This window comes from Mustela lutreola, chromosome 1 (genome assembly GCF_030435805.1).
Source record: "Mustela lutreola isolate mMusLut2 chromosome 1, mMusLut2.pri, whole genome shotgun sequence".
Taxonomy (NCBI): Eukaryota; Metazoa; Chordata; class Mammalia; order Carnivora; family Mustelidae; genus Mustela; species Mustela lutreola.
The window spans coordinates 190495967-190523019 of NC_081290.1; the positions used below are offsets into that span (position 1 = coordinate 190495967).

At 55.0% G+C, this 27053-nt stretch overlaps 1 protein-coding gene and 1 long non-coding RNA gene across 7 annotated transcripts in view; one reads left to right on the forward strand and one right to left on the reverse strand.

Moving 5' to 3' along the window:
• On the reverse strand, positions 1–25239 carry USP2 (ubiquitin specific peptidase 2). Of its 6 annotated transcripts, none has more exons than XM_059183365.1 (13): positions 25015–25239; positions 16334–17169; positions 4839–4889; positions 4208–4331; positions 3913–4024; positions 3705–3815; positions 3461–3525; positions 3138–3241; positions 2971–3051; positions 2753–2831; positions 2411–2518; positions 2104–2224; positions 1–1814 (listed from the first exon to the last, which is right to left on the reverse strand). In XM_059183365.1, exons 2-13 carry the CDS (start codon positions 17126–17128, stop codon positions 1727–1729), a joined length of 1839 nt encoding a protein of 612 aa, XP_059039348.1. In that variant the 5' UTR covers positions 17129–17169; positions 25015–25239; the 3' UTR covers positions 1–1726. The 6 variants fall into 6 exon arrangements, with proteins under 6 accessions (XP_059039348.1, XP_059039354.1, XP_059039351.1 ...); XM_059183371.1 differs by lacking the exon at positions 25015–25239 and adding an exon at positions 23952–23973; XM_059183368.1 differs by lacking the exon at positions 25015–25239 and adding an exon at positions 22918–23021.
• LOC131837173 (uncharacterized) overlaps positions 25144–27053 on the forward strand; it is a 222503-nt gene continuing 220593 nt past the window's right edge. Inside the window, exon 1 of the long non-coding RNA XR_009355955.1 lies at positions 25144–25450. This is a non-coding gene — a long non-coding RNA (uncharacterized LOC131837173). The remainder of the gene's footprint in view (positions 25451–27053) is intronic.

Below are 27053 nucleotides of genomic sequence, written 5' to 3' on the forward strand. Positions count from 1 at the left end.
TTCTCAAAGCTATTATTTATTCTGTACAAGGTTTCACTGGACATCAGACATTCTTCTACTCTTGCTTACACAGTAAACAAGTGCACATCAGCCCTTTGGCTCAGGTTCACAGGGCTTCCCTGGGGAAGGGGGTCAGGCCAGTTAAACTTGGGGCGTCTTTCTCTGATGCCTCCTTCTGGGAGCATTGGAAAGCTTCAGGCTCCAAGGGGCACAAGCTGGGCCCAGCCATGTGGATGCCCAGAGCTCCGTGCCTTGGTGCTGAACAGTGTTACTGTGGCAGCACCGAGTTTTGTCCAACTACTCAGGGAAAATCACGCCCGTGGGAAAGAATCGTACAGCTGAGGCAAGATGTCCCCAAACACCCAGGCTCCAGCTCCTGGGGTAGGACTGAAGACCAATGCCAAGGAGGGCTGAGGGGTGGTATGGGCATCCCTGAGAAACTCGGTCCAAAGGGCCTATGTCTAGGAGGCTCTGAGAAGGGATGGGGGCATGAAGGTCAGGAAGAAAAAGCACATTAAAAGGGAATAAATTAAAGGTGAGAAAAGCTCTAGAAATAAGGGGCTTGTGCTATCCTTCAAACAGCTGGGGGGAGTAGACCAGGGGTGGCTTAGAGGAAGTGGGCAGGAAAAATTTGATACACCACCAGAAGAAATCTCCTTCTACCTACTCTCCTCTCCGCCTCACTGCAATGCAAACCGAGCCAGGGGCTAAGGGCATGACCCCCATTATCCCCCAGCGGGGTTGAACATGGCACTGAGGAAAAGGGAACAGGCTGAGGGATATTTCAGGGAGGGGAAGTTACCCCCTGGTCCCCAAATGCTATAAGGCACAATTCTTGGAGGCAACTAGATTCCATCCAGAACATTAAAAAAAAAAAAAAAAAAAAAAAAAGCAACAAAAAAAAGAAAACAAAAAAAACTTGTTAGATCCTGGGTCTACTGTGGCTGTGCTTGGGGTCTGGCCAACGCCCACCTAGCACCATTGGGGGCTAGCATTAGAAAAGCTGTATTTGAAGAACTAAAAACAAACAAAACAAAATGACCAGCACAATGTCCCAGCTGTAAAGAGGTGTGAAGGAAGCATCTCCCATCTGAAAACTTTAGTTATGGTAATTAAAAAAAAAACCAGGTTTTTAAAAACCAAAATCAGCTTTTTTTTCCCCCCAAAGTCGTCCCCTTGTCTGTCCCCCTGGAGTTAGCAGCGTTAAGAGGGCTCTTGGCTCATGAGTGTTTTTCTTGCTTCTGGACCAGTGAGCGGGGTCCAGGTGAAGACAGGTGCCGGGTTCCGGCGCCAGTGCTTCCAGGCGGCGATCCTCCCAGCAGGCTCCAGAGGGCGCTGTCTTCTCGGGAGGAACTGGGGGCTGGAAGGGCAGCAAGTGGACCAGGATCTTCTCCCCACAGACCGCTGTTGTTTATTACACACAGGGAAAAAACCACAAGCTTAAAACTGCAAACAAGAGACGCCGAGGGGGCACTGCGCTCCAGGCTCTGTGTCCTGTCGATCTTCACACCAGGTGGCTCGGAGCTCCGGGCTCCTGGCTCCAGACCCTGACTGGGCTGCAGCAACTCCTGCTCGGCAGTTACTTTGCTTTATTTTTCTCTTATTTGTCAGGTTCTTTTTTTTTTTTTTTCTTTTTGTCTTAAAAAAAAAAAAAAAAAAAAAAAAAAAAAAACTTAGGGTGTGGGGCCACCACGGGGAAGGGAGAAAGAGATGTAGCTCCTCGCTGCTACATGCGGGAGGGCGGACTGGCCAGTTCGTAGAAGAGCAGATAGGCGTCGCTGGTGCGCACTTGGCTGGAGGACATGGGTGTGACGCTGTGGAGAGAGGGGGGGGGACGTCAGAGAGAGCCCTGGAGAGGGGGCCACTGGGACACACGCGGTGGGGCTGGCAGACCGTGGGAGCCCACTGCTCCTCTCCCTAGGTGCCCCGGAAGTCGATCTCTTTTGCAGTCTTCTAGAAATTCTGCAAAGGGGTGGCAGGCTCAGACATATTACGTGGCCTTTTGGCTCTGACCTCCTCCATTTGGTCAAAGGGGAAGCCACACAGGTGGGTGAGGTGCAGATGTCGGCTAGCCAGGAGCCCTACCTGAGAGCTCTGTCTCACCTGGAGTCATTGAAAGTGTGCCATTCGCCTGTCACTGGACTCCGGCAGTAGGCTGTATAATGGCCACCCATGGTGGTTCCAGAGTGATTGGACACAGCGTACAGGTTGTAAACAGCATGGTCTGGGGAGGAAGTACAAGGTTTCAGGCCCCCAAAGCATTCCTTGCCCCACGTTCCCTTCTCCCTCATGCCTCTATTCCTGATTTTTGTTAACTCACTCTTCAGCAGCTTCCTCCCACCTCCTGGCCTCCCATCTGGATTTTAGGTCCTTGTGCCTTGTTTCTGCCCTCCCAGCTGAAAATACTCACTGGTGTTTTCTGAGGCAAATTCTCTCAAGTCCAGGTCTCTTAGTGGGAAATTCACAAATGTTGTGAGCTTGCTGGTTCGTATCCTGGATTCTGAGAACCGCTTCAGGTCTGGGGTTGGCATTAAGTCAAAGGACAAGAGAGGGTGGCAAGGGTAGTCAAAGTAAAGGGGACTGAGTCCTAAGAGGGTGAAGCACTTCTCAGAAGCAAAAGAGCAAACCAGGAAAGGAAAGTCTACCACGTTTCTTTTTTCCTACTCTGCTCGCCCTCAGTTCAGCCCCTTGTCATCAGTCACTCTCTAAAGGCAAGTCCAGCTTGCCATGGTGGACTGGATCTTAAGGATACGGAGCACCAAGATCTTTGGGAACCTCTGGATGGAGAACTTCTTTATGCATCGTTTTCTGGCTCGGCATCGACAGCACGTCTGCAAGACAGAACAAAGAGAGCTACAGAGGACTTGGGGGAGAAATCAGTGGGCTGAGTCCAGGAACTCCCAGGCTGCATCTGCCGGTGTCAGGTCTCTCCCAGAGAGTGTGTTCTGGGTCCCACGGGAGGGGACTTACCGGCTTCTCATCGCCGTCAAGCACGTCCTCTTTGGTGAAGAGCCTCATGCAGTCCATTAAAGTCACCTCAGGATAACCTCGCTGGGAGAGACAGAGTACGAGTCACAGAGGTCGATGCTGTGAGAGGATGAGTGGGCCTTCCAACGGGAGGCAACAGGGGCACGTACCTTAGCAATGGGCAGTGAGAGGTCCCAAAACGGATCAAAGACTGTCGAGCAATAACCACAGTCGGTACACGTCAGGGAGCTCTTTAGCTGCCCAACGAAGAGATCTGCAGAAGAGATGGGACAGCCGAGCTTAAGCCAGGAGAAGGAGCACACGTCTTCTCTGGGCTGTGTGCCCTCTCAGCGCTCTTGCCTCTGTCCGTGGGCCGCTGGGCAGAAGGAAGGTCCCCTGAGAGGATGACTCTTAGGGCTTTTCACACTCACGCTCTGCTGAGGCAAAAGCAGTTACCAGGGAAAGCAGGCCTTCTTCCCATTCATGCACTTACCCCCAATCCGACTGTCTTCCCGTTCTAGGTATTTCCTCCACATCTGTCGTCCTTTCTCATCATCACTAAGAGCCAGAGAGAGGGAGACAACTGGGTCAGAGCTCATGCCATGAGAAGTTTACGGATCCATCAGTCTAAATCTTTAATATTTAAAATTCTCTCCAAATTATTACCCCCAAAGAAGTCAGCCCAAAACTCAAGGTCACCAAGTTTTTCTTCCCCACAGCATTCTCCTCTTACTTACGGAAGATGATCGAGGTTCTCAGGGTTGGACTTGGGCCTCACTGTCACTCGGTTCACCTCATTGTGGAGTCCATCCAGAAGAAAGCGAAGAAACTCCTGAGCATCTTGCTGACTGAGTCCAAAGAAAAGAGTGAGTGATAGCTCTCATTCCGAGAACCACCCTGTGGCCGGCACCCACCCAGGGGAGGACATGTCAGCAAGGCTCTTACTTATAGCCAACAAAGCGTGGTGCGTATCTCTGGATCTGGGTCTTGAACTCAGATGGGCTCACCACATCATTGGGGGATGAAGTCCATATGGTCTGGATTAGTTTTGCAAACTCTAATTGGGAGGAGAGGGTAGAGAGGGGGGCGTGGAGGACAGGTGAGACATTTTCTGTAAGAAACTCAAACTAGAATCCCAACAAAAAGAAGCCAAAGAGAGAAGACTAGGAGGGACACATACAGCACACAACTACTGATACTACTGTGGAGCAGAACCCGTGTCCAGGGCCAGGCTCCTCACCTTCCATGAGGGCTGTGTGGGCACTGCTGCTGTGGCTGAGATCCCGCATGTAGAGCCTCTGAAGGCAGTAGTCCCTCAACTCCCGGGTGTTGCTCAGGCACTGCAGAATGGAGTTCATGAAGCACTGCAAGAGATCACCCGCTCAGTAAGACACAGCCCTGTCTGGCATGTCCACTCCCCTAGTACCAGAGGCCCTCTGGCTCATCTACCCCAGAGATGAACACTCCCACAGTCTCAAGTTCCTCTTTCTGTAAGGGGAAGGGGCGCTGTGGGGCCAACTCCCACTGGCGGCACAGGTGACGTAGCTGGTTATTGACGGTGAGGTGTACAGAAGGGTGTGGGTGTGCCGGACAGAAGTGGGTGGGAAGTGATGGATGTCCTTCAGGATAAGGCTCCAGGAAAGCAGCTGACAGTAAAGAGGGCAACTCCCCTATAGCAGTGCTTCCTGCTAGGGGCCAGGAGGGAGGCGGCGTCCCAGCCACTCTGTAAAACCCACCAGCCAGTATGGGCAGTATAACTGGCCTCTAGAGGACAGGGAGTCCTCAGGAGCCAGAAGGGAACTCTGGCCAGATGGTCCCATTGGGACAGGAGCGCGTGGCCTGAGGAAAGAAGTGGGCTGGGAAGGGCTCACCGTGTTCCCAAGGTTTCGAAGACCAGCCAGACCCTGGGCGCTCTTAGAATTCTGGAAACAAAGAACACACGGCATATGAGGCTGAAGGCAAAGAGGCTGGGTCAGTGCTAGGCGCACTCACGCAGCTTTCTGCCAGAGCCAGGAGGATCAGGCACACACATTGTTCTCTCTTCAACACACAACACAGATACTCTACAGGGCTTTCCTTTCCTTTGTTGACATGTGCTTTCTCCGATCTGTACATGCCTCTTCAGTCTCTGCCATACTGGAGGCTGGAGATTAGAGCTAGAGCCTAGGAATTAATGTATTTGATTGCCAGCTACAAGGAACTCCGGGTCCCAAATCTGGGCACTATCTCAAATGACCCACTTTCCCACCCTTAGATGTCCAATACACGAAGCAGCTGTCGTAACAGGCGCTTCAAGGAGATCTTGAAATGTTCAATGACAAAATGTCTGAAGTGAGTTTAAGATCTTCAGCTTGAGGAAAACTGAAGTTGGCCTGCCATTCTGAATTGCCGGAGACAGGTGGAATTCCTTCCAGCTGAGCTCAGCTCCCAGAGGCTGATTAAAGCCTGGGAGAATCCTCCCAGCCTGGCTCAGGTTTCGGCATCCTGACTGGTCACTGGCTGGGAGCCCTTCCGATGGCAGACTGTGACCACACAGGGGTAAGCACCTGGCTGAGGGTGCCACTTCGTTCTTGTCCCTATTGTGGAGGTTGGTGAGGGGGCTGGAGTGAGACAGCTGCTAGGTCCACATCTCTTGGCTAATCCTGGCCCTACCTGCAAGGAGTCAGAAAACCTTTGGGCTCAAAGGGTTAAAGAAACAGTGTGCAGATGAGCCTGCCACCCCCTCTCTCAGGGAGGGGACCCGGGAGCCGGCAACTCTGGAGCAACACTGACTGGGGCATGCGTGGGGCCAGCTCAACCCTGATCAGAACAGGAGCCTGAAATAACTCAGCTAAAATTACTCATGCCGTGTGCTGACAAAGCCCATGAGGTTGTCAGCTCAAGGGGGTGGGGTGGGGAGAGGCAGGCTGAAGGAGGGCTTTTCTCAGGAATTGCCCTGCTGATCCCACAAGTAAGAGGATCCCTTCTTGCCAGTGATCAGGTCTGACACTAACAGGTAGGGAAGGAAATATACTCAGAAGAGAGACCTGGTTTCCACCTGCAGTTAGCAAGCAAAGCCTATTGGCAGCACGTGGGCAAAAGCATCCTTGAATTCTGCCAGTGCTAGCAGTATATGGCCCCAAACACAAGATTTTAATCTTACCTTTCTGACAGTCTAAACCCTGATGTTCCAGTAAGAGGACCACAACAGAGATAATTCCCTGGACAAAGACCTTATCAGGGTTTTCAGGTAGACCTGGAGAAGGACTTCTCTGGTGCCCAACAAAAACACTAAAGTCTCCGTGTTGCCCCTTTGGAACTAAACGTTAAAGCCTGTCCACCACAGGATACCCGTCCTCCCCTCCTCAAAGATTCACTCTCACGCTTATTTTTGGCATTGCTTGTTAGTTCTTACCCCCTGGGCCTCAGACAACATCTGTCTAAAGGAGCTGCAGAAGCAAAGCCTGGTGATCATGTCAGTGTCCACCAAAGTGGGCCTCCAGCTGAGACAGTAGTCCCTCAGCACTAATGGGGACAGGGCAGTGGAAAACTGGAGGTGTCTTTGCACTGAGGCACTTGTGTGGTGTTGACACTTTTAACTCTGACCCAGCACAGTGAGGGTCAAGAACACGTCATCACCTACGGTTACTGTTCTTGAGAATCTAACTCTACTAACGGCCTGGCAGGTATAGAGATGGGGAAGGTTCTTTTATGGCTTTGCGCGGACCCTCTGTTCGTTTTTCTTTTTGTAGGGGTGGGGGTGGATTGTGCCTTTGTCTAAAATTTCCTGAATTCAAAACTACTTGCCAATTGCTAAGCGCTCTGTGTAGAAGGCGGCTGGATGAGAGGAGTCGGGGGGTGGGAGTGGAGGGGAGAGCAGGGCTGTTCTATGCCCAGCCAGATATTCTTCTGCCATGAATAGGAAATCAGGAGCTCCAGGGAAAGTCAGCACTTTCCATTCTGGAGAGGAACAAAATGTCCCAGGAGTGACCTTTCTTACGGGGGAAAACAATCCTACCTCTGGGCCGACAGGGAGAGGCTAGAACTGGAGAGGTTGGGGGAGAGACCCCACACAGCGAGCCTCTCACCGGGAGAGAAGGAAATGACTCCAGTTGCTATGTGGAGTGCATACGCAAAGACTGGAAAGAGTCTGGATCAAGAACTTCCTTAAAATCAGTCATCAACAAACCTAACCTTGACTTAGGGGCAACCACTGTTCTAAAAGGTCAATGCCACCTCCACGGTTAGTAGACAGACAGCATTCACCCTCCGTGAAGGAGCAGGGGGCTCAGGGAGAGCCCGCTCTGGGTTAATGGGGAGGAAACATTTGGGGATGTGGGTCATATAAGCAAGGCTGATTGAGGTTTGTGTCTTTACACTCAAGACCCCAGGAAAGGGCTTTCCTGCTTACTTCACCTGTGCCATGAGGGTCAGCCATGAGTCCTGGCTGCGGCCAAGGAGCCTGGTGTGGCCCTGGCACGGGGCAGTGCACGCACTGCCAACTCGGGAGCTGGTGCCTGTTACATAAGATCTGTCAAGCTCTGGCCCCTTCTCCCTTCCCCAAGGGGGCAGTGCCCAGCTTCTGGCCCCAGCATTACCCTGGGGTGGCTACTTCATCTGAGGGATCCACTGCCCACTTAGCAGTACTGGGGGAGGGCAGGAAAGGAAAGGGAAGCTGCCCTCTTTCACCTGTCTGCGACTCCTCTGCCCTTCACCGGGTCAAAGGACCCCCGTTACCAACCCTTCGGAAGAGCGCCCTTTGGGGCGAGTGAGGAGGGGGCGGCTCTTTCCGAACAGCCTTTCTTGCTGGGTTTTGGCCTTGGAGGAGTCACACCGCCGAGTCCAGCGTGCTGCCCACTCCCTCACACAGCGAGAACTAGTCAAGGTTACGCTTTCCTGCACCTGTCCTAAGAGGTGCCAGGAATTAAGAGCCCAAGGGCCACCTGGTGCCCGGGTCACGAAGAGGGAGAGGAAGTGGGGAGGGGGGGGAACCTCAGGGGCTGGGACCTCAACAAGGGGAGGGGGCCGCGAGTAAGCCTGAGATCACCTGGGGAGGGGGCATTCCTTGCCGGGAGACCCTAGGAAAGGAGGGGTGGGGGCTGGGAGGAATCGGTCCCCCGCGGCCCCGGAGCGCGCGGCAGATGGGGGTGGGGGGCGTCCCGGGGAGGAGGCGGAAGTCCAGGCCCCCGGCCTGGGGGTCCCGGAAAGGGGCCCCGCGTACCTTGGCTTTGTTGAGCAGGAGCCCCACGAAGGTGGAGAGCAGCAGGGAGGGGGAGAGCGGGGAGCGCGGCCGCAGCTCCTTGGCGAGGGCGGGAAAGGGGGAGGCCGGGGGCTCCTCGGGCAGGGTCACGGTGTACGAGGTGCGCATGCTGGGGGGCGGGCGGCGGGATCGGCCCCACGCCTAACGTTGGCAAAGGGGGCGCGGGGGAGGACCGCGCGGTGCCACAGCCCGGACGCTGAGGCCGGAGAGGCCGCCACAGGACACTGTCCGCGGCGCCCGGCGGTAACTGCTCCGGCCCGCCGACCGCGCGCTCCTCCGCCTCAACCTCCCCGGCGCGCGCCGCCAACCGCCCCGGTACCCGGCTCTCGCGCTCCGGCTGACTGGCGGCCCTGCCGGCGCCTCGGGCCCCACGACGTCAGCGCCGCGGGCGGGGCCAGCACCCCAGCCCCGCCCCTGGCGCCGGCACGCGGCCCCGAGCGCGGCCGGGGCCCCGCCCCCCGTACCTCGTCCCCCTCCCCCACCCGGAGCCTCCCGCAGAGCGGCCCCTCGCCGGGACTGCCTCCTGCCCGCTGACCCCACCGGCCTGGCTGCCGCCAAGACCCGCCGTCCCCGGGAAGGGCGGGATAGGCGCGCCGAGCCCCCCGCCGGCCTCGGGGTCGGGACTCAGGAGGACCCCCACAGGACTCTGTCAGTCCGGTGAGCCGCCCCCCAAACCGGGAGGCTTTCGGTCCCTGACTTCTGGGAGCTGCCCGGCATTTGGCGCACCCTGTGAAAGTTCGTGCTCTCCGCGGGGGGAAGATGCACTTGCGCACAAACTTTTGCACGTCGTTCAGGGGGACTCAGGCCCTCCAGGAGCCCGAAACGCACACAGCTCGCGAGGGTCGGTGGGCCCCCGGGTTAGGAGCACGGATTTCCCTGGCGTCAGCACTGAGTCCTCCCCGCCCCACACCTCTCCCCAGTCCCAGTTCGTCCCATTATCAAGAGAGCCAGTGCTCCTATTTTATAAGGTACAAGAGGTCACTGTCCCATTTGGCTCCAGGGAAGAACATTTTCTGGCTACTTCTGCCCAGTTACCCAGCTGCATCTCTCTCAGAATCTCAGATTTTGGTTTGTTTTGGAAGGTGGGAAGAAAGTACCACCGCGGTGGGGACGCAGGTGCTCAGCCCGGGTGGGGGCAAGCGGGAGGGCTTCGATGCCTGAAGAGCAGAGGTCTTTGCATTTCATTTCAGATGCTCCACCGCCCCTCACCTATCAGGGACCCACACAGAATCTGCCTAGAGAAAGTATCTTATTTGGAGCCTGCTGGCTATTTTTAGCCAGTATTTTTAGCATTTAAAAATACTCAGAAGCAGCAGCGTGTGCTGTTACTCATCTGTGGCCTCCTTCTGTTCCTCTTGGCATGCTCATGGCCACATGTACACGCGCCCTGCTCACACGACCTCAGCCACATGGGGAATATGTCCCGAACACAGGTATGGGGTGGGCGATGGTCAGCAAGGGCACCGGTGTTAGGAGGTGAGCGCCCAGTCCCTGTCCTCACTCCGTGACCAGATCCCCGAGGTGCTGCCTCAGCCTTCTCCCTGCTTCCCTCTTTCTAGGCACACCCTTTCCATTGAGTCCTACAGTGTCTGCAGCAATGCTGGCCTTTGATGACACCACACTTCTGCCTGTAAGCTCCTAGAGCACCTGACTCCTGCGTCCAGCATGGAAGCTGAGGTAGCTCCGTCTGTGAGGCTGTCTGTCTGCAGGCTCGGTCACCACCCTCGCCCTTCTCTGACCCCTGCTGCTAACCAACCTGCTCTTACTTCTCTGCTTCAGCACTTGCCTTCTCTCACTTAAAAGACAAAGCTGCCACTGATTAAGTACTCACTAAATGCTAGGCACAGGCTAAGTGCTTTATATATATTATCCCAGTTAATTTGCATAATTAATGAAGTGATGTAGGAACTATTATCTCTATTTTCTAGATGAAGGTCCTTAAGTCCTGAGAGGCCAAATGACTTGCCAGAACCACAAAGCTAATAAATGACAGTGTGGGGCTTTGAACCCCAACCTGGCTTACGGCAAAACCTGTGCTTTTAACAATTACCAGGAGATTCTGGAATGCCCTTCCGCTCCCTGCCAATTACCTGCTTGTAAAGTATGCTCAAAACTTGTGTTTTCCACCAAGCCCTCTCTAAAGAACTCCATTCAGCGTGGAACAGCCCATCACAGCATAACCCCTGTCCACTGGTATTCAGCGTACACCGTGTTAATTTATCTTAATATGTTTATCTTTGTTTTATAAGTGTCTTTAAGGCTCCTGTAAATGGTTTTAGATCGTCTGTGGGCTTGTGCGATCACACTGAAACCTCCTCGGGCAGGGCTGTGGGTTCTCTTAGTGGGCGCTTGATAAATGGTGTTGATCTCATGTCTAAGTGGGGGCCGGACCAGGCTCTGTTGAATATCCTGGAAGTCCCACAGAGCCTCACAGGGTGGGGTGAGTCTTGATTTGCATGCTGAATAAGCGTGCTGTGGTAAGCACTGTCTTCACAGGTGCTTCCCCACTGGAGCATTTGGCCTCTGGCCCCATGACTTAGGCCAGCAATGCCATGACTCTTCAACAGCTTAGGCCAGTACTCCCACCCCAGGACATCTTGGCATTGTATTAGCACGCTCACTCCCTCTTTCCTGGTTCCTGGGAAGTAGAAGGTTAGAGCCAACGCTGGGAGCAAGGAGGCCCAGATGAAATCTACCTGCAGGGGAGCTCTTTGAGAAGGCTGGGGTGAGGGGAAAGAATTCACATAGGGTCCGGTCTTGTCAAGCAGGTCTGACTGCTGAAGGACACAACCAGCAAGCAACTGTGGCTCATTTCTCAACTGGCCAAACCCCCGGGACACCCTTTCTCCGCAGTGCCATTTCTTGAAGCGGGGTGGGGAAAGAATGGATCTTCTGGGGTTGGAATCTGGGTTAGCTCTGTGAGGGCAGGCCTGAGAGTATACCCTGCTTCCTCAGATCTCAGTGATGGCTTGGTTCAAGTGTTTTGGAAACACTGCTCTGACCCAGGAAAATGACCTCCCCTGCCCCCTCCCCCCACCAAGCACACACCTGTCATTACCATCACAAGTGGATAGACTGGTGGCTTGACTGACTGAATGGGTAGGGGCTCCGAGTCCTTGTTGTGGGTTGGGCTTTTAGCTCACAAGTGCCACTGGGGACAGAAGGCCCTCTGCTTCCCTGTATCACTCCGACCCCAGGAGGCCAGAAGCTTTGTACTCTTTCCAGCCCTAGGGCAGTCTGGCCTGAACCAGCTGGATTCCAGAGGCCCACACATGTCCCTCTCTTGCTTATGTTTCTGTGCGGGTGCCAGTTTTACCTATCCATTGAGGTCGGAGGGTGCAGGGGGCCACGTGTGCAGCCTGGGCCCTGAACATGATGTTCATTTGTGTAGCTGCTGGTCAGTGGAGCGGCTCCCCCTCGGGCAGGGAACATTTTGCCGGGCTCGGATTAACTTCTCCACTGCCCAGCCCCACCCCAGCACCATGTTAACTCATGAAGACATCCTGGAGCAGGGGAGGAGGGAGGCAGGGAGGATGATGCTGGGCGCTGACTGAGAAACTGAGCCTCGGTGAGGCGGCACGGGGGCCACCAACCAGGTCACAGAGCATAGCCCGTCTTCAAGGGATGGGGACCATTGGCATCTTGCTGACACCTGCCCGAACTGCCTGTCCTTTCTCAGCAGCTCGTACTGGTCCTGGTCATGGGACCCTTTAGCTTAAGGTCTACTCTGAGAGGCTTTCTCATGTCAACAGAGACTCAAGTCCTCAGGACGTTCAGCTTTCTGGGAGTGGCTGAGAGGGTCAGGGCAGCCCAGGGGTCCCAGGCTGCTAGGCTGGATAAACAAGACTACGGGGATGCACTTCAGCATGGCTGAATAAACAGAGAAGGCAGTGGGGGAGAGAGGAAGGTCACACTTCTCAACTTCTCACCCTGGACCGCTAGGGCAGTTAGTTCCTGCCGCCTTCAACTTGTTCTCTTTGGAGTAACCCCTGCTCGTTGCAAGGCAGCAGTCAAGTTCAAAGTCCCACCCAAGAGTAAAATCACATGACCTCCCCTTATATAATCTCCCTGTCTCTGAACAGCTGGGCACCCAAGGCTTCGGGAGATGAGTCAGCAGCCCCTTGGCAAATAGGACCCAGGTATTCTAGGTTCCCAGCCCTTTCACTCCTAGCAACAGGTTTTAGAGCAGAGGGCAAGGGTCTGGAAGAGGCTGTGTGGGGAGGATAGGCCGGCAGGCTCTGAGCCTTGCTCCCTGGCTCTGCATCTCAGCAGCAGGTACTCAGCCTGATGACTGTGTTCTGGAGGGCCCTGGGCCAACCCCTGCTTGTCTAGGGGAGAGCAGAGGGTGGCCTGGGTGGGGTGGGGTGAGGGCAGGGCTGAGGCTGGCAGGCAGAATGCCAGGGCTGGGGAGGGAGCAGTTGGAGGGGTGGAGCAGGGGAGGATTAGGATGGATTGTAGGGGTTAAAGCGCAGCCCTGGCAGGGCTCAGTGGGAACAGCTTGTCCTTCCATAGGCCCAGGGAACAGGAGAGGTGGGGCGAAGGGGGGCCATAACTGGGCTGGGTGTTTGGGCTCCAGGCTTTCTGCTGGGCCAACCCACCTGGCCCGGCTTGGAGTCCCCACAGGCGATGGGTGGGGTGGTAGTGAAAGCTTTTTTTTTTTTTTTTTTTTTGCCAGTTCTGAACCATCAGTCCCTCCCCTCCAATCTGTCTGCATTTTAAACAGCACGTGGAGCCTGGGGCAGCCCTCCTTATCTTAGGCTGAGCTGCAGTCCCCCCACCCCCCACTGGTGGTTTGTTGGTGCATATGCAAGCATGGGGGTGGGGGGGTTTCAGAATTCCCAATCCCCCTCCACCAGTCCTTCATTCGCACTCAGCTGAGTCTGTAATATTCCAAGTTCATGTTGGCTGTTACTATTAATGAGGAGAATGAGCCTGGTTAGAATTGTTCTAACTCCCCGGTTGGTGCCTGCTTTTGACTTTCCTTCATGAATGTCAGCTATAGTTCAAGTTGGCTACCCGGAGAGCCCCTGGGTCCAAGGGCCACCCAGGGGGACCCCAGAAGAGTCAGAATACAGTGGACCCCTCCCCGCTCCACTCAGATGCCAAAAGCCCCTTTTCTATCTTCTCCCTTTTCACTAACTCTTCCATAGCATTTTATAGGTTTCAGATTCCTTCACGGCCAGTTTGCTTGGAGCCTCCTGACACCCTGTGAGGTGGGCAGGGCAGTATGACCCATCCCTTTTATGGATGAGGAAACACAGCTCAGATGAGCGGTGTCTAAGGTTAAAGAGGCAAACTGTACCTTGCAGCCTCAGGCGGCCCCTCCCTTCCCCACCACCTGTGACACTTGACAAACGACACCTGGGGCTGCCTCCTATCACAACTATTTTAAGAACTTATTTCCCCAAGTTAGTTGTGAGTGCACTGAGAGCAGGGATCACGGCTTTCATCTCTCTTGCCTCCCGAAAGTGCCTAGAAGGGAACAAGGAGGACTAACATTTATTAAGCACCTACTGTGTGCCGTACAACCTTTGGTTCCTTACAATGATCTATGAAGTGGGAACTATGAAGACTCTCTTTTGTCAAGGAAACAGGTGCAGAAGTTAAGGACCCTTCTTTGAGGTAGACTGCTAGTAAGCTGAGCCCCGAAATGAATGAATGAGAAGTTCAGATCCCCAAATGGAAATCTGAAAAGACAATGGACCCAGTTTTAGAAAGAAGTGGTGTGGGCCTCTCGAGCAGGGTTGTTGTGACTTCAGGAGAGGGAGTCGGCAGCAGGAAGTAAGGCTGAGAGTGGTGAGGAGAGGGGGTGAGGCCACATGAGGGTCTGGCCCCTGAGGGGCCGTCCCCATGGGTAGTGTCTTGCCTGTGAGCTCAGGGCGAGACACTGGCTCCACTGTAGGACGTTAACAGCTACTCAGGTGTGCTGTAAGCTGGTTCTAGGTGGGAAGGAGGGATGTTAGGGTGGTTGAGTTTGCCCCAGGGCAATCTGCCACCTCTCTGAGCTCCTCTCTCAAAACTCTCCTCTATCTGGTCCTGGAGGAGGAGGAGAGGCTGAGGTGTCCCCTGTGGGGGGGAACAGAGAGGGCAGCAGCCTCCAGGGAGGGAAATTTGAGATATGCCTGTGTAGGAAGGAGGCAGAGTTCCAGTGGAGTTTGACTCCCCACCCTCCACCAAGGGAGGAGACCCTGCTCTCATGACTGGGACTGAGCGCGGGTCTGCAGTTTAGTCTGTGGAGAGGAGGTTTTCAAACCTCAGTACGCTTAAAGGTTACCTGAAGCGCTTATAAGAAGGACAGATTCCCAGGTATATCTCTAGAGAGTTTGATTCCGGGATCTGGGTTGGGTCCAGGCCCCTGGATGATTAAGCCTCGCAGGTGATTCCTGTGGACCTCACTTTGAGGAACACTGCATACCATAAAGAACTTTTCTCTTCTGAGCAAAGGGAGGGAGCCTCCCAGAGGTCTTTAGGGCCCATCCACTAAGAGCTGCTTTCTGATTGCCCCCGAGGTGAGCCACAGCAGCATATCTAAGTGAATCATGCTCTAGTCCAACCATATGTCCCTCTGAGAACACATACTTCTCCCAGGCCAGGTCTGTTATCCCCCGCTTCTCTTCCATGCCAGCCCTCCAGTGTAGCTGGCCCTGCCTTGTCAGGTTCTGAATGCTCTGGGAGGCACCAATTTTTGTGTCTCCGTGGCCCTTCATAGACAGCCCAACAAGACCAAGACTCTCTAAGACTCTCTAAGTAATGTTATTAAATTTGTCCCCTCAAGACCTTTAGTTATGTTAGGTCTATGACCCAGGGGCGCCTGGTTGGCTCAGTGGGTTAAGCCTCTGCCTTCTGCTCAGGTCAAGATCTCAGGGTCCTGGGATTGAGCCCCACATCGGGCTCTCTGCTCAGTGGGGAGCCTGCTTCCCTCTCTCTCTCTGCCTGCCTCTCTGCTTACTTGTGATCTCTCTCTCTGTCAAATAAGTAAATAAAATCTTCAAAAAAAAAAAAAAAAAAAAAAGGTCTATGACCCAAAGCCCTACGCCTGTTTTGTACCCCTGCTCCCTTTGTCTGGACGAGCCCACTAAGCAGCATTTATTTCTTGCTGTGCACAGCTCTTATTTGCAAAAGGCACCTGTCCTAGAAGTAGGGGGCTGGTACACAGCTGTCCTGCCCACTGGTTTGTCTGTCCACCTGCCCATCCATCCATCCATCCATCCACCCACCTATGCAACCGTCCCTCTGTGCATCCATCTCCGTACTCATCCATACGATCAGCAGGTCAGCTGTAACTCCACTACACTCTGTGCAGTGCTAGGCCCACGAGGAGGCATTTAGAGATGTGATTTCTTTCTCATTCTTTGAGAGCTTGCCACCTGATGGGTCCACTAATAACTAAAGAAAAGGCAGAATGTAGTCAGTACCCCAGAGAGGTGTGTTCACAGATTAGATGCAAGCCAGCCTCTGGCAGGACCAGAATACAGAGGTATGGGATTATCTAAAACCCTAGACAAAATTGTTTCCAACATTTTCCCCAAAGACACATACATGATAAGCACCGCTATCCAGACACTCTGGTCCTGAGCCAGGACTGGTGTCCATCAGAGGGGAGTCCCTCTCCCTCTGATGTCTTATGCCCAGATGGTAAGCCAGGTCCCCAGGCTGGGAAGTAAAAGCCCGAGCAAGAGGAGAGAGACAGCCAGAGCAGGGAGGCCTCTCTTACCACAGGGAGCACTCGTGGTGCGGGGGCCTCAGCATTCAGTCCAGGATGGCGCAGGGCCTGCAGGGGACCCTGGCATGCTGGGTGGCAAAGTGGAGGGTGAGCACTGCAGTGTATGTGGGGGTAGCCGAGCATTTCCGGGAGCACTGTTGGATGGGCATCCAGGGCAGGGGTCGTGAAATGGGTTTCCTAGGGAGAGTGGGAAGACCCCTGAGCAAGGCACTGAGCCACGAGGGTACCAGCCATGCTGAGATGACTTCTCTGGCTCAGGCTGCAGGAGACACTGTCACAAGGATTGGGAAGGAGACCTCTGCTTCGATCAGCAGTCAGATGGGGAGCCCATCCTTTAATTGGGGTCTTCTACATCCTTTGCTGCCTCCCCAGCCCATCACTGGGTCCCCAAGGGGCAAACTCACCATGGTGTCTCGCCCTGGAGAGCTGGAGCGGCTGGACCCAGGGGCTTGGCCCTTGCTCTTCTCCCACAGACTGTAGCGGCCACTGGGTCGGTAGGTGGGGCTGAGGACTTCAGGGACTCGAGAGGTTGGGGCCTGGGCGGGCACCTGAGGCGCACTGCCCTTCCGGCCATAGTTCTCCAGGTAGTCGGCCAGGTACTCCGAGCGGCTAGCTGCCTGGTAGAGCCCCTGCAGGGCGCATAGCTCCTTGCGTGTTCGGGCCAGCATGGGGCTGCGGGCCAGCATGGGGCTGCGACCCAGGTTCCCAGGGTCTATCCGGTAGCTCTCTGAGGTCCGGAGGCTGGAGAAATCCCGGGCCAGGTCTGATTGACTGTTTGACTTCTTTTGGGTCAGGGTTCCACCCTGGTCACGGGCAGTCACAGGCAGGTAGCTGAGGGAGTTGTTGGTCACTCCATAAGGGAATCCGCTGCCCCCGCTGAGTCCGCTCCCTGAAGGCCGCTCAGTGCCCCGAGTCTGGCTCTCGGCCCGCTTACCTCCCCCGATGATGTCAGGTCTCAACAGGGGGCGGCCCCTGTCATAGTCCAGGATGGAGGAGGGACCATAGGTTCGGGGACGGGTGAGGAAGCTGGTTGGGGGGCCTGGCTTAAAACCAAGCTTTTCCTTCTCCAGGAAGGAGGCAGCCAGGTTGGCCCCGTAGGAAGAGGGAGTGTAGGTGCCATAGCCCGATTTGGCATAAGGGGCATCTGCGTAGCGGGCCGATTCTGTATAGCGCTTCAGGGTGGAGGAGAGCTGGGACATCCTTCGGGGCGGCACTCAGTGGGGACTGGGAGCCTCATGGGCTGGAAGACAAGGAAAGCGGTTGTCAGAGGGCCCTGCCAGGTGTCAAGCAGGGTGCCCCCATCCCTCCTCTTCATCCCCACCTGGCTGGAAACGCAGATCTCAATGAGAGACCACTTGGTCCATTTCCACGAGAGGCTGGCCCACGGCTAAGAAACACACCTATGCTTGTGTATTCACACCGGAGAGCACAAGATGTGAGCCAGCTTCTACAAACCACAGAGGGCCACCAGTCTGCACATCCTGGCTACTCCGAGTGCTCCCTTGCAAAGCCCTAGATGTGAGGGTGGGGACCGCCCTCTCTCAGCAGCCCTCCAGGTGACCCACAGTATGCCAGTCCAGATCTCAGCTGCTCCCTCTCTTCCGGCCCTCAACCCCTGGATTGAAAATGCCGGCCATTTTAAGAATTTAAGTCTTAATTCTTTCTGCTGAAAGGAGGAGCAGGAATGTTTTTGGAATCCTACATTGTCTGAGCTTGGAAAGGCCCTGGACCATTTGGTCAGATACCTGATGAGGAAAAGGAGGCTCATGAGAGGAAGCAGGGGGACTAGGGGAGGTGGTGGTGAATGAGCATGTGGCAGGAAGTGGACTTGACCTTAGTCTCCAGATAAAATCCCACAGTTTTTCCTTGGACACAGTCACCTGCTCTGGTGGGGAATCCTCGTGTGGCAGAAACTTCTTTCTTCACGGATCTAACTCAGGTGGCTCTAAGCAGAGTTGGGGTCCTGTGGCCTCTCAGGGATTCTTCTACCAACCTCCAAGCCAACAAGCTCACGGAGATGACTTGTGCAAACGGGGCCCCCTAGAGGCTAAAATCCTTCACTACAGCCGGTACTCCTTGTCCCCACACCCCGCGCAGCTGGGCTGGGTCTGGAGAAGGCACACAGGAATCTCTGAACTGGGGGGTTGTAAGGATCCTTTTTAAAAAAGACTATTTATTTATTTGAGACAGAGAAAGCGAGAGACGAAGTATGAGTGGAGGGGGAGGAGTGGAGGGAAAGGGAAAAGCAGACTCCCTGCTGAGGATCATGACCTGAGCCCAAGGCAGACACTTAATGGACTGAGGCCCCCAGGTACCCAAGACTCATCTGTTTTAACCTCTCTGTTGTACAGATGGGAACAACGACACTGATGTGCCCAAGGTCACAACTAGCAGAGTCAAGATTGGAATTCAGGTCTTTCAGGTTTCTAGTCCAGTGCTTTTCCTACTGGACCTTGATTCATCCCTCCCCATCAAGTTTAAGCTCATTTGGGGACCATCAGAGTCCTTCTGTCACACGAGGTGTGCAGGCTTCATCTAAAATGGAGCTCGGGGGGGTGGGCAAAAAAGGTGCTTCGGAGAGAGGAACAAGTAGGATCAGGCCTCTTTCCTAGAGGCTATCAGGGGTTCTTGGGGGGCTCCTGCAAGGGTGGGGGACAGAGCCCTCCAGGAACCTCAGAGTAGTGGTACAGGGCTGGTTGTGGCTTGCCCTGTGACTGACTAGCTGGGTGATTTTACACTAGTCATTCAGCCCCTCCGAGCCCCAATCTCCTCACCTGTACAATGAGTATAATCATCGTCATTATGGTTCCTACCTCACAGGGTTGTTGCGAGGAATAAATGAGATAATAACACGTGGAGGCCCTCAGCTCTGAGAGTAGTTATTATCTGTTCCCCCAGCCCCTGCCAGGCTCTGGGCCCCTCCTTTGTAGGCCTGTAATAATGTGAGGGCTGGCTGTCTCCTGGCCTGGCTGGCTTCTGACCTCAGCCCCGGGGCACCAGACTTCCCCTGCATCCCTCAGCGAGGCGTGCGGGTGAGCGAGCGGGCAGTGGGCAGAATCTCGCTGTGCTGCAGACACTGGCTTGGGCAGCCCACGGCCTGCCCTAGTCTGGCAGCCCGGCCCATTTGGGCAGAGAGGAGTTGGTGCCAAGCCCCAAACGCTGATGGCTTGGCAGAGGGCCCTAGCAACTCAGTCCATGCAGGGCGTGGGATAGGTGCAGGGGTGGGAGATCAGCGGGTGGGAACCTCCATATGGATCCCAGAACAGAACTTCTAGACCCTGCCAGAGACCAGCAGCAGTTTTCAGTCTGGGCTGGCTCAGAAATGCCTGGTCTCCACTTACTATGTATGATTTTCCCACCTGGCCTGGGGACCCCCATCTTCATACACACACCCTTGCCCACTGTGTTCCCACCGCCAGCACAGCTCCCACTCCTTTCTAGGAAAAAGTAACTGGACGGTGACCTTGTGCAGGGTTAGAGGGGGACCACAGTTCTCCTTCCATCTGCTTGGCTTCCTGGGGTACAGAGAACGAAGAGTGTAAACCCTGAGGGAGGCCGAGAAAGATACAGACAGAGGCACCAGGGTGGGGGCGTAGGACGAGTCCTGCTCTATTTCACTTTGGAGAAGCTCCATCAATAATTCAAAGTCAAAGAGACTCCAGGTCTCAGGAACTGGGCTCTGGGACACCGGGCAGCCAATCAGATATGGCCCCCCTCCCCCCGCCCGGCCCAGGGCATGAGCTCATGCCTCCTCCCCATGGCTTTCACTCCCCCTCCTCCACACTAAGGCTCCCAGGGAATTGGTATTCTGCAGGCAGTGCCCCAGACTCGTGACCTCTCTTGGCCCTGTTTATGACGCAGAAGTGCTGCGGCCAAACAAGGTACAAGGGACAGGGACAGACAGCCCTGGGAAGGCTGGCAAGTATTCCTTGGAAAGGGTTGGGGCTAGAGGTGGAGTTACACCCTGAATCCCAGGAGGCCTCCTAAATCCCCATTCTCCTCTCTGCCCCAATCTGGCAGGTGAGTGGCAGACCACCGCCTCCCTTGCCATAGCAGCCTTGGCTGTGGGGGGGTGTCATGCCATCACTAACAGCTCCCATCCCTAGCAGCTGCCTTCCAGTGCTGACGTTGGACTTAGAGTTCCCGTGTCTGGGGAGAGGGTCCCTACGGCGGCTGAGACCTTGAGCGGGCGTATCCCCTCCCCTGACTCCAAGTTTCCCTCTTGAGAAAAGTGTCAACACCTTCCAGGTGAGCTGACAGCTTGGGTTGGTGCCCCTTGGTGTTACCTGACACGGCTGTCCCTGGAGGCCGCAGAAAGCACCACGGGTGGGAGAGCAGGCTGGGCCCTGGCTGTAGGCTTGCTGCGCAATACAGGGACAGGACGGGCACTCACATGGCTTGGAGTCTCCTCGTTGCCACAGGAACGGCCTGGACTGAATGGCCCTTTCATGGGGCAGTGGGAGGCGAGCCGATTGGCTGGGATCCCCTGTCTCCCTCCCTGCCGGGCGTGGGGCCCCTGCTGCCCTGCTCCTTTTGCTGTTTACCGAGAGCTGGCAAGTATAGGCATGTGGCTCTAGGCAACTCCTCCCAGGTGCCCGCCACCTCGGACAGCAGGGGCACACCACCTGCCAAGCTCCTCCTCCATGTCATCTTCAACCGGGCACCTCCACTCTTCCCTGCTCTGCCAGAACTCCCCTGTCACTTGGCTCAGCTTCCCCCTCTTGGGAAGTGCAGCTGCCTTTCCTCCACAGAGCCCTCTGCTTCCTGAAAGGACACGTGAGCCCAGCGACCGTGACCCGCCAGCAGGCCGGGAACACCTCTGGACCAGGCACTGCGCTGAGCACTTCTGTCGCAGCTTCCACGCGGGTCACGGCAGCCCTCCCTGGAGCGCTGTCCCGGTGTCCCCAGAGCCTCAGCGCAGCTTTAGGTTTTAATTCTTTTGGAGAAAGAATTTAAACTTAGAAGCATCATGTGAAGGTTTAATGATTTACATTAAATCGAAGTTGGTATTTTTATTCAAGATTCAATAGACAAGGAATGAAATAATGAAACTTTGAAGCGTTTATCAGTCCTATTTCTGAAGTTCCTGAAGTTTGAAACTCTATGAAGACTTTTGGGACACCACGTGCCAATCCTCATGGTCGGCCCCAGTAGTGGGTGCCATCCTCACGCCCACTTGCTCATGAGGAAACCAGTGTTGGCGGAAGTGACGCGGGTTTCCCAAGGTCATGCTGCGTGAGCAGTGGCCATGTAGGACTGGCACCTGTTCTCGGTCCCCAAACAGCCACCCTGAGGCCAGCACCTCCACTTTGTACTTCCCTGGCCTCTCCCTGAGCTGGAATGGGGCAGGACCTGTGGCCTGGGGCTCTGGGGGACACAGGCATCCCCGTCTATGCCACGGTGTGGCAGGTACAGACTCCCGCAGGAGGCGGCCCTTGGAGTTTCCACTTTGGGCAAACAAAAGCAAAGCCAAGTGCAACCTGAGCACCAGTACAATTCTGATCTGCCAAGAGATGGTCCAGGAGGCCTCCATTTCACCCACGGTGCCAAGCTCCCGAGTGTCCCGGGGCCCTGGCATTTAGTGCCAGCCAGGGCCCTTGGCCCCAGGCCTGGTTATGGACATGCCCCCCAGCCTCCTACCCTTGCTGCAGCTTGGTCCACCCCCCCAAGGTACCTGTGCTAGATGAGTCAGGGGTTAAAATGAGCCCTGTCTCTCTGGGCAGCCAGCCCCTGTGTGTCAGCCACTGTCATTTCCTGTTGCTCATGTGAAGGGCTCCCTAACCTGCCCAGCCAGGGGAGGGACTTGCTCCCCAGGAATCTCAGACACTCCTGGCCCCGAGGGTAGGGGGTGGGTAATGTCCCACATCCCAGGAGACGTCGTGGCCCCTCTCTGTTCAGATCCACTGTGCTTTCTGGGGGGAAGGCATGCCAGCTTCTGTGGCCTTGCCACTGTCTGGAGAGAAAGCCCCTAGCTGGGTTTCAGAGGTGTACCTCAACAGAGTTCAGTCCTCCTCTCTTCCCCAGGTGTCTGGGACAGGTGAGTGGGGAGTCCCAGCCAGTCCTGCTAGGTGCTTGGGAACCTCCACAGGGGTGACCTCAGAGCTTCCCAAAGCCACTTGCTAACACCATTGGAATGAGGCATAGCTGATGTGCTGACCTTGAAAGGTAAAGCGGGCTGAGAGAGGGGTCCTGTCTCCCTTCGTGTACACGCGCTGACCCGCACTCCTGTCTGCTTGGGCACTGTCTGGGCACAAGCATCAGCTCCTAGGTTGAGGGATGTCCTGGCAGGTGTGCTGGCTGCGGGTAGGGTGGAGGGCCTCCGTGGGGGCAGTTGGTGCTTGCCTTCTCAGTCCCCAACCGCCTCAGTGTGCCTCCCCTCCACTGTAACCAGTAGCTCTGTCTCTCAGGGGCTTGCATGCATAGGCCCACCAGTTTAGTGCCTAATCCTCTTGCATGCCTTGGCAGGGGGCCATTCAAGAGAATTTAGGTCCATCTCTGTCTCCCTTGCTACCTCCAGTAGTTGCCCCAGGGCTGGGAGGGGGTGATGGGATGAGAAAGACTGGAGATGAAGGTGAGAATCCTGACTGGTGAAGTAGGGGGGTGGGCCCAGGGTAGTGTCTCTACAGCAGGCTTCTGGATTTAGGGTTTGGAGAGGGTAGCCATCTCGACACTTCCAAGAAAATGCAAAGGAATGGGCCTACAGGCAGTACTGGTATCCTTCAATTCTCTTCCCTAATCCCGTCTGTCGGGAGCTCTCCTGGTGCCCCCACCCCAGGGGAGAGTCCCAGTCTCCCTCCCTTTCCTCCAGGGCTTATCTTCCCTCTGTCCTGGTCGCCCCTGCCTGCCTCCTCCAGCCTTCACCGTCCATCTTGCCCCAAGTACTCCTCCAGGCCCAGCTGGGCAGCCTATCACATGCTCCCCCAAACACACGGGGTCCTTGAGACAGCAGGCCCCATAAAGTTCACATACTATAGGGGCAGCTACTGACCTGTGTCCGGGGGCACTGGACAGGATCTGGGGGCTTCTCCTTCCCCAATGAGGCAAGAGACCGTGGTGGAGAGCCCCGAGGCTAGAGTCCGACTAGGGCTGGGTAATCTGGAGCTCAGGTTACCGACTCCGATATATATAGTATCTTATCTGACCTCACAGAGATGGCTAGCTCAACTCACTTGCATTCCAAGCCCAGGGAGAATTAAAGGGGCAGTGGCAGCCCTCCCTTAAGGTGCTGCCCTGATGGGCCAGTGCCAAGCGAGGAGATGGTGCGAGGGCTTTCTGAAGGGGGACATTTTCAAGTGGAACACAAGGGGGATCCAAGGGGAAACAAGGGAAAGAGGATAGAGAATGGAGAGAAGAGGGGGAAGCCTCCGTGCTAGTCCAGATCCTCCCCTGGAGGCAGAGTACAACTAGAGATCCAGGCACACACGTAGTGAGAGGCAAGCGGGACCTGGCCTCGGGTTCGGTCCAAACTTTTTTCTAATGGACTTCTAGGCCTGGGCATGTATTCCTGTTCTTTCCCTTTTATTGGCTCTCAGACAGTGGGAAAGTCATGTAAGCCATCGGAACCTTAGTGATTTAATCTGTAAAACAGGAGTAAAAAGTGTAAATAATGCTATACCTCACAGTTGTGAGGATTAAATAAAATAATATTTATAAATTTCCTGGCACATGGTAAAAGTTCAATAAATGCTAATAATGACTATACTGAATACTTCCACTAATTATGATAATTAGTGGCAGTATTTGTAGTAACACCTACCACGGAAACCTTCCTAGGGAGAACAGGGCCTCTGGGCCACCTCTTGGGAGTGCTGTGTTCTAAAGGCAGAAAAGAGCCCCATGGTTTTCTGTCCTATAACTGGCAAGGACAAATGACTCTTGCTATAATCCCAGATGTCCAGCCCATATAGTGGAGAAGAGCCGGGCCTATTTCGGCTCCTTCCCCCTTTGCCTAAAAAAATATAGCAAGGGCGGCTGCCCAGAGGCTAGCAGGAGAAAGCTGCTCGGGGGGTGGTTCCACTCTACCTGTCTGAGTGCTCAGGATTCCAAGGCCACAGAGCTGGGCTGGGCAGGCTCACGGGAGGATGGAGCAGGATTCTTAACCTCTTGGGCCTTGGTGCTCTTGTCTGCTCCCAGTCTGCGTCTCCTGTTTCTCGATGGTTCTCCCTGAGGACTGGGAGTACCCAGGATGGTGCCTCCACCCTGTCTCAGCAAAGGCTACTGACTCAGCTTGGGTCCCGGTGATGCACTTCAGAGGACGCCCTCGTCCCTGGCCCTCATTCCAGTCCTCATTCCGATTCCAGCTTGGCATGCATCTACAGTACCAAAGGAGTGCGGGATGCCCCAACCCCAGCCCATCCAGCTCTCCTTTCCTCTACTTTCCAGGGTTGGACTTGGGGGAACCTTCTCGTGCCCATGCCTGGGGAGGTGAACGTCACCATGATCTCCAGCTCAGCCCCATTCTAAAAGCAGCCAGCTAGGGAAGCAGAGGTACACTCCTCAGAGGACAGTAGAATGGGTTGGCCAGAGCTTGCCGTGGCTGTTAAGTCTAAGTTACTCGCCTTGGAGCACCGCGTGCCTGCTTCTGGTTTGGGATTGGTGAGAATTTCAAAGATGCCTCTTTCTGGTTTGGGATTGGTGGAAAATCTCCCCTTGCACTTCACTGCTGCCTTACCCCCACCCCCACCCCTTTGGCAAACTGACCGGAGACAGCCCCCAGGAGCTTCAACAGGGCGGAATAAGCGAACTGGACACACACGTGGGGAAGGGGTTGTCAGGGTCCAGACGTCACTCTTAGGCCATATACCGCACAGGGCACAGAGACGCGGACCTGCCCAAGCAGCATTTCCTTAGAACACACTGATCAGCACACAGATGGCTCTTCCTGGCACCCTGGGCTGTTAGCTGGCAGCTCCCACCCCGCTCCCCAACTGGCAGCCACAGCTGGGGCTCCTCCGCACAGCTGGCGCTCGCCCTACATTTCTGGTACCCATTCTACCCAGGCTGTCGTTGATACCTCACTTTCTGAGCCAACAACCGGGCTGACCTCCGCATCCCTCCTCCCTAGTCTCCGACAGGTGGCACGTACCTGCCTCTTCTCCGAGGATGGACGAGCGGAGCCGGGCACAAGCATGGAGCTGCGGGTGAGTCCCGGCTGGTACTGGCGCGGCGCAGTGAGCAGCAGCTGACGCAGAGGGCTCCCTGGCCTTGGCTCCTGCCCGCCTCTCCCCCACCTCCGCCGGGGGCCCAATAAGGACCTCCCCGGGAAATCGGCGCCACCCAGCGGGCAGCCGCCTCATTGCGCCCCGGTCGGCAAAACCACGCCGCGCGTCTCGCGTCACTGAGACGCGTCACGGCTATTGGCTTGTTCCTATTGTGGCGTAAGAAGAGCCCCGCCCGACCGGCGTCTCCCGGGCGACCCGTATATACAGAGAAGCACGTGGAGGAAGAGCGCGCGAGCTCGGAGGGGGTGGAGCGCGACGAGAAGTGGATCAGTATGCGGCCGGACGGGAACGACGGGGAAGGTACTGGGGACGAGTACCTTCTGCGGAGGACGCCCAGAATTCGAGCCCTAGGGGATACGTATCAACTTCCAGGTTTGAGGGAAGGCTTAAGGTTCCCGCTCCTTTCCCACCGGTCTGGGAGGGGGCTTGCGCTTCGGCCTCTCCTCCTTTTCTCTCGGCTTAAACGCACCCTCTACTTATTTTACTAACGTGAAACCCGTGATTGGTGATGATTGGTGTTGGCTCCCTGAGTGGGTAAACGGAGGCGCTCAGTTGGGGGTGGGGAGGCTTCTTACTTTCTCAAGAAAAAGCCAGGAGATGACTTGGACATTCCCCTTCAGCTGTGTAGCTCATGCTGTTGAAGAAAATCGCACAGCCTGGTAAACTGGTGCCAAGGCAAACCCAGGTTTTCCATTTCACCTGCATTGTCAGTCCTTCCAAGTGTCCTTAGCTCCTTCTCGCCTTCTCAATGGCTGCTGTGGCTGTCCGTCACCGTTCTCCTCAGGTCCTTCCTTGTCTTCTATTTCCCAGAGAAACTAGGGACAACCAGGAGGGGAATACTTAAATTTCTGTCTCCAAACACATCTGAATCCATTCTCACCTCCGCTCCGGGGCAGTGACAGAGGCAGCCTCCCTCTTCCTTGTCCAAGATGAGTCGGCCTGATCTCAACTCTGCATACTCCTTGGGGCATCATTCCATCACGTTTTATGGATAGCTGTTGGATGTACTGGATCCTCTTCCACGCACAGGGAGAACCAGAGTAAACCAATAGGCAAAACTTTTGCCTTCAAGGAGCTTACATTCTCGAAGAAGCAGAAAAAATAATGAAATAAGTGAAATCTGTAGTATGCTTGATGGCAGTAGGAGCTCTGGAAGCAAATAAAACAGGGTGTGTAAGATGTCATCAGACATGGTCTCAATGAGAAGGTGACATCTGAGTGACATGAAGGAGGTGAGGGAGTGAACCCTCTGGCTATCTAGGGCAAGACTGTTCTAGGCAGAGGGGCCTAGAAATGCAAGAGTTGTGGTGAGGTGGAAACACACCTGCCATTTTTTTTTAAGGAAGAACAAGAAGGTCAGAGTGGCTGGAGTGAGGAGAGGGAGTGTGGGAGGTGAGGTCAGTGAGAGAAGGCAGGAATTGTACCATGGAGGGTTCTAAAGCCATTTGGATGACTTCCATTTTTATTCTGAGATGGGCGCCTTTGGGACATTTTGAGCAGAGGACATGGATCGGATTTTTGTTTTAACAGAATCCTTTCAGCTGATGCATGAGAACACATCTGAAAAGAGCCAGAGTAGAAGCAGGAGATCCTTTAGGCTGTCATTAAAATGACCTGGTGAGAGTTGGTGGTTTCTGTGTGGTAGGTAGCAGGAGGGGTGGTGAACAGTGGTTGGGTTCTGGATGTATTTGGAACGTGGAGTCAGCAAGATTTTCTGATGGATGAGGTGGCATGAGAGAAAGGGAGGAATTTTTGGTTTGAACATTAACTGGGAAGGTGATGGGGGAAGGCAGGAGCTGGATTAATACCTACTAAGTTTGAGGTGTCTATTAGGCATGTCAAGATGTCAAGAAAGCAGTTGGATATACAAGTTTGGCAGGGTCTGGGCTGCAGATAAAGACTT

What these genes read in the sequence shown, in the direction of transcription:
- USP2 (XM_059183365.1), bottom strand. Translation starts at nt 17,128, where the DNA reads ATGTCCCAGCTCTCCTCCACCCTGAAGCGCTATACAGAATCGGCCCGC. An exon ending in GGAAGACAGTCGGATTGGGG is followed by an intron (nt 3,242 to 3,460) that starts GTAAGTGCATGA and finishes TCTCTTCTGCAG; the next exon opens with ATCTCTTCGTTGGGCAGCTA. An exon ending in TTGACGGCGATGAGAAGCCG is followed by an intron (nt 2,832 to 2,970) that starts GTAAGTCCCCTC and finishes TCTGTCTTGCAG; the next exon opens with ACGTGCTGTCGATGCCGAGC.